Source organism: Crotalus tigris, unplaced genomic scaffold (assembly GCF_016545835.1).
Source record: "Crotalus tigris isolate CLP2741 ecotype Arizona unplaced genomic scaffold, ASM1654583v1 scf7180000017658.5313226, whole genome shotgun sequence".
In the NCBI taxonomy this organism is placed as follows: Eukaryota; Metazoa; Chordata; class Lepidosauria; order Squamata; family Viperidae; genus Crotalus; species Crotalus tigris.
Window position 1 is genome coordinate 3,095,345 of NW_024096545.1, and position 10,788 is coordinate 3,106,132.

The window sequence follows — 10,788 nt, forward strand, 5'->3', positions numbered from 1 at the left end:
TGGCAGTACATTTAATTTGTTTATTTATCACATGTATATGGCTGCCCATCTCACAAGAAGAGACTCTTTCACAGATACTGTTGTCATCGGCTATTAGACAGGTGAGAATTCAGAAGGAAGATTGATGCATACTTGGGTGGCTTCACTCTTCAGTGTATCCTGCTTTGTTGTGTTCTCCCAGTATGACAATAATTTGCCAGGATGTGGGATGGCTTGAGGGATGGTTTGGGTGTCAATATTTGCACTGAGGAGAGATGACAATTAAAAAAGCCATCCTAAAACACCAGGAGAGCACATGATAGATTATGGGATTCACAGCAGAACTCAAATAGAAGAAAACACCTACAGGAGAGTTAATGAGTGAGGGAATGAGAGAGAGATGAAAACAACAGGTAAAATCAACAGCAATTTGAAAAAATATCAGGGAGAGAAAAATAGAAAATTATAAATGTTTTAGGATGCTTATCTCAGTTTAACCAGTTGATAAACATATGGTTAGCTATATGTGATCATATCTTTCTAAAACATAGTTTCTACTGATTCAAAAATGTTACTTCAACTAGATTAACTCTTCTCTGAGATCAAAATTTTAACAAGAAGTGCTCCCAGCTGCAAGGAACATCTATACCCATTTCCCAACCTTGGCAATTTCCATACATGTGGAATCCCATAACTCTACAGCTAGCACGGCTATAGAATTCCTGGAATTGACATCCACACACCTGGAAATTGTCAAAGTTGGGCGAAACTACAACCATTCATAAAATCATTACAATAACATGATAACATTCAGGCTAAAGTACTACATGACAGCTGGAAATTTCCATTTTGGGATATAAGATCTATAAACCACTGCATACTGCTGTAAAGAACTTGTGTAGGAGTGTTCTCTTTTTACCAGATGCTTGCCCATCTACAGATTTTTTCTCTCCATTTCCTTTCCACTTTTAACTGGCAGATTTATTCTCATATGGGATAGTCCCAATTTTGGTGAAAAAAGTTCCCAAAGGGTGGAAGAAAAGGGAAGGATAGAAACATTTAATGGTTGTATTTGCAAGGTGTTTTGTTGCAATGTTTTATTGGACCCGTTCACTGATTTTGAGAACACAGACAACAGAGATAGTGATACAATATTGGGGAAGAGCAAATGCTGATCCTATCTTCAAAATGAGGAAAAAAGAGAAACCAGGAGTTGAACTATAGTAGGAAGTAGCACATACAAAAAGACCTGGGAGTCTTGATGGATCACAAGTTGAATGTGAATATGATGCAGCTGCTACACAATAAGCTGCATCAACAAAGAGTAGATCAAGAAAAATAATCAGTCCTCTGCATTCTGCATTTGTCAGTTGCAATTAGAATATTGCATCAAGTCTTACTGCCTCATGTTAGAAATGAAACTGATACTCTCTCAAAGGTGCTTTTTCAAAAGGCAACTGGACTTTCTTTGTTTTTCCTTGAACATGTTTTGCATCTCATACTAGGAAGTAGCACATACAAAAAGATCTGGGAGTCTTGATGGATCACAAGTTGAATGTGAATATGATGCAGCGGCTACACAATAGGCTACATCAACAAAGAGTAGATCAAGAAACAACAGGAACAAGTTCCTAATGACAAGCGCTGTTCAATAATAAATCTGTTGGTTTGGAAAGGTGATGGATTTTTGGGGGAAATTCCAAAGGTGCTTTTCAAACGGCAGCTGGACTTTTTCATTTTTTTTCTTTGAAAATGTTTCAATTCTCATCCAAAAAGCTTCTTCAGCTTCTTCAATTTTTCAGAACTGTAGAAACTTCTTGGATGAAAAGTGAAATGTTTTGCAAGGAAAAAACCAAGAAAGTCCAGTTGCCTTTTGAAAAGCACCTTTGGGAGCTGGATGATTGAAAATCTCCATAGATACTTTGTTGGAAATGTTTATACAGAAGTTAGATGCTGCAGTTTTTGGATTCCACATTAGCCAAGAACTTGGACTAGTTGATATTTAATGTAAATTCTAATCTTACATTCTAGGATTATATAAGACACATGGATTTCAAATACCCAATTTTCTAACATTATGGCTGTTGCTCAGACTTCTGTGAGTGGAAGGCTATACACTAGAGATGCCTAGATAGGGAAGAAAGAGAAGAAAGTGGTGGGAGTACTGACATAAGGCATCTGAACAAACATACTTCCCCATCATTCTGTGCTGCCTGACCTTGATACAATTTATTGTCCAGGCAAAGGAGAGAGATGGTTCTCCAAGCTGGAAAGAACTAGATTACAAGTAAGACTAGATTCTTGACTACTACTTGCCTATAACCCTTGAAGTTGGAGAGGTTGTTGAGACTGTTGATGAAAGAGCAGGTAAACAATCTGCCAAGATCCATTACTTCCATGGTTAGATATTTTACTTTGAGTATTACTGTGAGTTCTTGGTTTGGACTGCAGTATATAATAATCATGCTAATGTTACAATTGTTTTCAGTGATATTTGGGGAAAGGATTGCATGTTTTAATAATGGCTTATAAAGATTAAAATTTGTCTGGAAAAATCTGTTTTACAGTGCTGAATTACATCATCACAGTTGAGATTTCCTTAGGATGGTTGTCTTTACTTTATAAAGAATAACAGTGAGGTAATTATGGCTAACATCAGAAAATAACATAAATAATAACAGTATGGCTGACAAACCATACTCAATAAGTAAGTCCTTAATGGTATTACATCTACATGTAGGGTATCACAAGATTCTGCCTTAGGCCCAGTACTCTTCAATATCTTCATAAATGACTTAGATGAGGGAATAGGAAGGTAACTCATCAAATTTGCAGATGATACTAATAGTTCAGGATCCAAAAAGATCTTGACAGACTTGAACAATGGCCCTATCCAATAACATGAAATTTAATGTGAAGAAAAGCAAGGTTTTATACTAGGCAGGAAAAACCAAAGGTAGAACTACAAATTAGGTAAAACCTTGCTCAAAAATGTTGAGTCCTACTGGACAATCACTTAAACATGAGCCAGAAGTATGCAGTAGCAGCCAAAAATGAGTACAATCCTTGGTTGTATAAACAGAGACAGAATAAAAATCACATAAAGTATTAGTACCACTTTATAAATCCTTAGTAAAACCACACCTGGAATATTGCATTGAGTTTTGGTCACCAAATTACAAGAAAAAGTGTTGAGACCTTGGAAAAAGTGCAAAGAAGAACAACTAAGATGATTAAAGCCTGGAGACAAAAACATGAAGAACAGTTACAGGAATTGAGTATGTCTAGTTTAATGAAAAGAAGGACTAGGGAATGGTGTCAACGCTGCTAACATTGGATGTTCTTGCTTTGACAACAGATGAGAATGCAGCCATTTTCTCTATGCTTTTAGAATTAGTTGGTGTTTGGAGGGGGGATTGGGATGAGAGTTCAGTTAGTCATAATAGTAATAACTCTGCCATGGGAAACCAAGGACAAACTGGGTCCAGAGCTGATAACATTTTGGCAGGCTGGAGAGCTGGGGAGAAAGCCTGCACTTCAAGCTAATTGGGCAATGTGCTTTATGACTGTTTATTGGGGCTGGGAATTGTACTTTGTTACTGTGTATCCAGCGGAGGGGAATTTAGTTTTTGGGTTCAACTATGTAGTACTTTGTTTCCCGAATAAAAGATTCTTTAAGGAAAACAATGCCTCGAAGTTCTTTTGAAGGGTTTCATCTGTTGGAACCATGACAGATGGCATGATAATAGTGTACCAATATCTGAGGGGCTACCACAAAGAAGAGGGAGTCAACCTATTTTCCAAAGCACCAGAAGGCAAGACAGGAAACAATAGATGGAAACTAATCAAAGAGAGAAGTGACCTGGAATTAAGGAGAAACTCCCTAACAGTGAGAACAATTAACCAGAGGAACAGATTGCCTTCAGAAGTTATAGGGGTTTTATCACTCGAGGTTTTTAAGAAAAGACTGGACAGCCATCTGTCTGAAATGGTATAGGGTCTCCTGCTTGAGTAGGGGGTTGGACTAGATGACCTGCAAGGTCCCTTTCAGCTCTATCCTGGTTGGATTAAAAAATGCCAGTGTAACATTTAACAAGTGGGAAAGAGATAGAAATAGAAATAGGGATTAGAGAGCCAGTTTGGTGTCATGTTAAGACATGAAGCTAGAAACTGGGAGACCTTGAGTTCCACTTTAGGCACAAAATCAGCTGGGTAACCTTGGATCAATCACTCTCAATCACTCTCTTTCAATCCTAGGAAGTAGCTAATGGAAATCACTTCTGAAAAACCTTGTCAATAAAACTGCAGGGACTTGTCCAGGCAGTCTCTAAGAATTGAGTGGAAGAAAATAATAGATTAATAGAAAATAAATTACAGATTACAAATTGTAGATTAGAATATAGATTATTGATGATTGGTATACTTATCTTGGTTCCTCCAGGATATAACAAATTATTTTTGGGGAAAAAAACTACTCTAATTGGTGTATCTTTCTTTGTTTAAAGATTGCTATCCCCCTTTCATATAATTTAAATTTGAATTCAATTTTATTTAATTTATAAGTTGCCTAACTTCATTGCAACTCTGGTGTACAAAATGTAAAATATAAATTAGAATGCTATAAAATATACCATACAATATTAAAAAAAAAGGCCAGAAAAAACAGGTGACAACTCACAAACTAGAGCCCGCAAGGGTCTATCACCCTTCTAACCCAAAGCTTGGAATAAGATCTTAAGGGCTCAACTAAGTCAGATCAGGGTTGGGATTGTATGAATCTCATTCCACATGACAAAGGAAAGGTTTGCATCCTGGGTTCCATTAGGTGGCATTTCTTAATAGATGGGACCTGGTGCACACCACTATGGAAAACAGACGCTGCACTAGTAATCAGACCCTATGCCATAATTGAACTCAAAGCCTACCACTGCATCTCCCAAAGTAGATGTGTTACATGAACACAATGGGATCTTCCCATAACTGCTCAGTTCAGCCATTGCATTTTGGGCCAATTGCAGTTTCAATTGTTCAAGGGAACCCCCAGGTGCATGACATTTCAATTACTCAAACACAAGGTGACCCCCAGCATGAATAATTCTCTCAAAGGCCTTACAGACCAGACAGGGATGTAACTGGAACACTGAATGATTCTTCCTGGCAGTAGCTTCTTGAATGATGTGTTTTCAAATTGAATTATCAATTTATTCAAATATAATTTTACTGTATGCCAGACTATGAAGGAACGATAGTAGAATAAAACAATAACCTTTTTTCTTTCTAATATATTTACTTATGATAGATCCAGCTCTGTTGTTAGGTCAACGTAGAGCAGTTTAGGCTTCTGACTGTGGATGTTCTAAAGAACAGCACATTTTTAATTATTTAATTTCTTCTTGTTGTACTTTTATTGGAAGGAAGAACAGGTAATATTCATTGAACTTTCTTCCTTATGGGCTGGATCAGCCTAATTTATTTGGTGTCTACACATCTTAAAATTGCAGAGTCCTATTTCCTGTTCAGTCTGAGAAAATATTTAGAGTCAATAATATATCCAAGATGAAATATTACCTGAAATCACATGGATTATGTTGAAAATATTTGCAAGAGGTTCTGTCCAGGTTGCAACAAAGCTGTAGAAAAGATGATCTGTGCAGAATGGGGCCCAACACACCCCAAAAATGATTACTAGGACAACTGATAGCAGAGTAAGGTGAATCATTTCTTGGTTTGATGTATTAAACCCCAAGGATATAAACAATCCAGATGTCTTCCCAACTCATCAAAACCTAGGTGAGGTCTAGAAATTTATTTACTACATCTTTTTATATTAAAATAGATAAAATTGTTTTTATTTTGTTTATCCAGATTTGGGACAGCGAAGGGGAAATGGAAAGAATTTCTTGGAAACTGTTCTTCCTTTCTTGACTTCTCTCTTTCCCCCTCCTACCCAAGGTACAAATGTGGTTGTACCATGAAAGTGTTACTTCTTAGAAGGAGAAATAAGATTGCATCAGGGTTTTTCTGGCCCCAATGAATGAAAATTTATTGACTTATATTTGTCCTCCTGCTCAATAAAGCAGTTCTCCAGAACAAAGTCTTTTATCTGGAATTAGAACAATAATGACTTCTAAGACAGCGGATACTCTAAACATTGCTATATCCATTCTTCTTTCTTTCCTTTCTGAAATCTTCCATAATGGATAACAAGCTGGACCCTGATGCCTATTTAGATGATATATAATGGTCTTCTAAAATATATATTATTCTAGACTTAACCTGCTTAATAATATATCAATAATATGAAAGCACCATTTTGGTACTCACACAGCATCTTTGTGATAGATTTTCTGCATTTGTCTGAATTTGTCTGAAATTCTTTTGCTTCCAAGGATCTGTCTCTTCTCAACTAATAGGAAGAAAAAGTAAGAAAAAGTAAAGGAATTGATCTGAACTGAATTGAACTGAAAATCAGTTCAATCAACCAATCTTGCCATCAGATGTGCTCATATTGTGACTACTTTTTCTAAAGTTGTTGATCAATGCAATCTGTTGGAGATAAGTAACTACCCATCCTACCTACTTTAATAAGTAAAGCAAAGTCACTTAGGTAAAATTATCCTCCCTTGTAGCATTGTAAGAATAGATCACATAATAGAACTGAAGTCATTTGAGCACTTGAGATAACACAGCAAATGCAACAGAGGATAATAGTACAATAGATAAAAAAACACTATTTCTTCTGGTATATTTTTCAAGGTTTTATTATATGCCATTGTGCAGAATCAGATTCTAGTGAAATAACTCCAAAATTCTGAGGAGTCCCTCCCTTTTTTCCCCTCACAAACACATATAGAGAAGTCCCTTAGGCAAATGTTTTACATTTTCTTGCTTGGGACCTAAAGAAATGAAGAAAAGCCTTGGGAAGGGAACAGGTGGAAGAAAAATGGGCAATGCCCAGTCTGAGGGGGCTACATCCTGACCTCCAGCTAATTGTGGAATTGATCTGTATTTTTCTTGAAAGAGAAAACTGATTCTACCATTCACACCAATCACATGCTGGAAAAATGCTATAATATGATTTGTTTGCTCCAAGTGAATTTTCCTTATTTTTTCTTGACCTTTAATTTGCTTTTTTAAACATATCAGGTGAACTTAAGTTGCATTTTTCAGAAACTAAGTAATCACAATGCTGCTCAGATTATTTTCTCTGCTAAGCATCTAGATACAGTTCCAAAATTATATCGGACAAAAAGTAAACTTATTGGCCATTTTTTTTCTACTACTTAAACAAGAGAATAACAATTGAAGTGTGTAGTGGGGTGCGCCAGGGCTCTGTTCTGGGCCCAATGCTCTTCAACATCTTCATCAATGATTTGGATGAGGGGATAGATGGGAAAGTCATCAAATTTGCAGACGACACCAAGCTGGCAGGAATAGCCAACACTCCAGAGGATAGGCTTATGATACAGAAGAATCTGGACAGACTTGAACATTGGGCACTATCTAACAAAATGAAATTCAATGGTGAAAAAAGTAAGGTTCTACATTTAGGCAAGAAAAACCAAATGCACAAGTATAGTATAGTTGACAGTTAGAACAATTAATCAGTGGAACAACCTGCCTCCAGAAGCTGTTAATGCTCCAACACTGGAAGTTTTTATGAAGAGACTGGACAGCCATTTGTCTGAAATGGTATAGGGTTTCCTGCCTGAGCAGGGGTTGGACTAGATGACCTCCAAGATCTGTTCCATCATCATCATCACCATCATCATCATTATTTCATTCTGTGGCAATTAGCAAAACATAAAAAGCAGGCATTTATTTGTGCTTAATATTTTATCCTTGTTTTGTTGAAGCTTAGAAACTTTATTATCTAGAATGCAGCCCAGTAATTATTTTTATTCGTGCATCTTTTTTCCCACCTGTTTAAACAGTATCTGTTTTCTGTTCTGTTATATCTGTTTATTGTTGTGCTATAATATATACTTGGCAATAATGCAGGGCTTTTATGAACAGGTTTCATTCTGATTTTAATTAGGAGCACATAGGTTAATTCTGGAATCTTACATATAGACATTATTCCTTAAAAAATCCTGTGAAAAAAATTGGAACAGTGTGTGTGTGTGTGTGTGTGCGGGGATTCAAGACTGACTTTGAAAGCCAGAAATCTGACTTGTTGATCTTACACAGTAATAAAGAAAGTAGAACTTTGGATAAAATGACATCATGGTAAAGGTGTTAGAATTAAATTCAGCTGAAATTATGTTACAAATAGTGTTGACAGCTGGTTTCTTTAATAATGTGAAAAGGGCTTTTTTTATAAGCAATTCACTTCTATACGGTGATATTTCCTTAACCATTATGCATTTCCATATAAACTGCAAAGATACATGAAGTATAGGTTGTAACAATGTCAAATGAGGTGCAGCATTATATATTAACTAAAGTAGAGAAAAGCAGGACATAGTTAGTCAAGAACTCACTTTCCTCCCCATCAGGCAGTAGAGCACACTGATGGCACTCATTGGAAGAGAGAAGTTAACCGGATGATCCAGTTGTAGATCCACATGGACTTGACCACAGCACAGATTACAGAACCAGGGACCTCTGTGTGATTTGGAAAATACTGTAACACAATGCAATGGATGCTGGTATTGGGAAGAGAGAAGAGGACTGAGAGAAGCCATAGGATAAGGATGATTCTCAGAGTTCGCTGCTGGGTATTTTTCAGGCTGGCTTGGAAGGAGTGAAGAACTGCCATATATCTCTCTATGCTAACCATGCTTACAATCAGGATAGAAACAAAGCACACAGTCTCAAAAAAAGCTGTTTTAAAGTAGCAGCCTACTAATCTGAATAAGAAAGGGTAGTTGCTTCACATTTCATAAACTTTCAAAGGCATCCCATAGAGTAACACCAGCAGGTCTGAAATTGCAAGGCTAAAGAGATAGTAATTAGTGGATGTTTTCAAATTCCTGTGCTTGAGAATCACCAGGCACACTAAAAGGTTGCCAGACACACCAACTATGAAGATCAGAGCATAAATCCAAGTCATAGACAAGGACAGGTGGCTGCTTTTTGGTCCATATAGAAAAAGAAGATAGTCTTCGGAGCTATTAAAATATTTTCTTAGTGGTTCTGTTTCTTCCATCCTGTGAACGTATTGAGATATATTTGTATACAATCCATTGTAGGAGCTGTGGGTAGAAAAATCTCTTTCATGGTTCCAGTTTTATTTACATTACCCAAGAGTTGTTGGCTTGAGATTCTCAGTGTTAAAAAAATAGAAATGAAGGAAGGGGAGAGCAGGAAAGATGGAGACAAACACAACTGGAGAATCTCCTTTCAGTCTGCAAGCTTCAGACAACCAAGAGTGTTTGTGGATGTGTCTCAGTACATTTATTTTTGTTTTTATAATTATTTTCTTTGAAGAGTCTTTTCAAGAGTAAGCTCCTTCTTTCACAGATACCCATTGGCTACCTGTATAAATCAAATTATATGTTGATCAAGACTGTCTTGTCTATTCACATCATCTTTACTGAAAGAAACATATCTTGAACAAGAGGTAAAACTAAGGAATGAAACTTAAAATCTGAATCTTTGATATAAAACCACCAACAAAATCCTCAGTTTGTGAATAATAATCCCAGAAGGGGAGAAATACAGACTAAAGGCTAACTAAAGTTCTTCTATGATTCATTTTTTCTGAACTAAAAGCTGTAGCCACAAAAAAATCTAAAAATAAAGCTTGCAACATGTAGCCATTTAGCCCTTAGTGACCTGAATACTTAGCATTATATTCTGAACAAGCAACAGCAATAAAGACAACCAGATAGAGATCATCTATTAAGATAATCTGAGAGAGACGTGGATTGGCTGGTGCTGCACTTCATATATTATATGTCAAATTGGGAATGTATATGGTATAGCAGCAGCCCCCAACTTTTTGGGCACCAGGGACCAGTTACGTGGAGAGAGTTTTTTCCACAGACCAGAGGGGTCGTGGTTTTGCATGATGGCTGCATCCCTTAGATGGGGCTTTGCTTGTTTGCATGGCCCAGTTTCTGGCATGCCGGGACCCTGTGCTGGTCCATGCACTGGAAGTTGGGAACTTCTGTGGTATAGTACTATATATACATGTACTGAAGAAATTCTGAAGTCAGTCCGCCCTTTAACTTTTTTCCCTTTCTGATCCCTCCCCATCCTATTTTTCTCTTTTTCTCTTTTGTGTTTATCTGTTTGAGATTTAATAAATCTGATTTTTTTTTAAAAAAGGATATAAGGTTGTGTGTGAAAAAAATCTATACTTTCTTTGCTTACTTACTCACCAATACCATTTAATGATTTGCTCAAAACTTGACTGATAGAGACATCAAGTTGCAGTTGTTATGGTTCCGGCTAATGAAACATTCCAAAGAACTTCCAGGCATTGATTTTCCTAAAAGTCTTTTATTGTTACAAAATGTCAGCACAGGTACAACGGAGGGATGCTAGGATCTAAGTTCTCTTCCTCTGAGCAGTTAAATTTTCAGCATGTTCCCTCCCTAAATTAGCCGTCATATCTCACATTATCCAATTAGTGTGAAGGTCAAATGTTTTCTTCCTCTTACTTTCCCGAGCTTTACCCCCAACCCCCCTTCTGCTCTGTATTAACCCCATAATTACCAGACAATTCTACATATTGTCAAAAGCAAGAATATACAATATTTGCAGCGTTGACAGCAGTTTCTCAAATTCTTTCTTTTCCTCCTTTTTTTGAATGTTAAAAAATTGGCTCCTGTCCAGCCTTCTGGGACATCACCAGTTCTC

General features: G+C 36.8%; 1 protein-coding gene across 1 annotated transcript; it reads right to left on the bottom strand.

The window, feature by feature from the left end:
- Nucleotides 1-232: 232 nt before the first annotated feature.
- On the bottom strand, nt 233-9,130 carry NMUR2 (neuromedin U receptor 2). The gene is given in 5 exon segments (XM_039335723.1): nt 233-342; nt 5,548-5,673; nt 6,304-6,385; nt 8,463-8,512; nt 8,515-9,130. Coding segments are annotated over 5 exon segments (984 nt in total).
- Between the last annotated feature and the right edge of the window lie 1,658 nt (nt 9,131-10,788).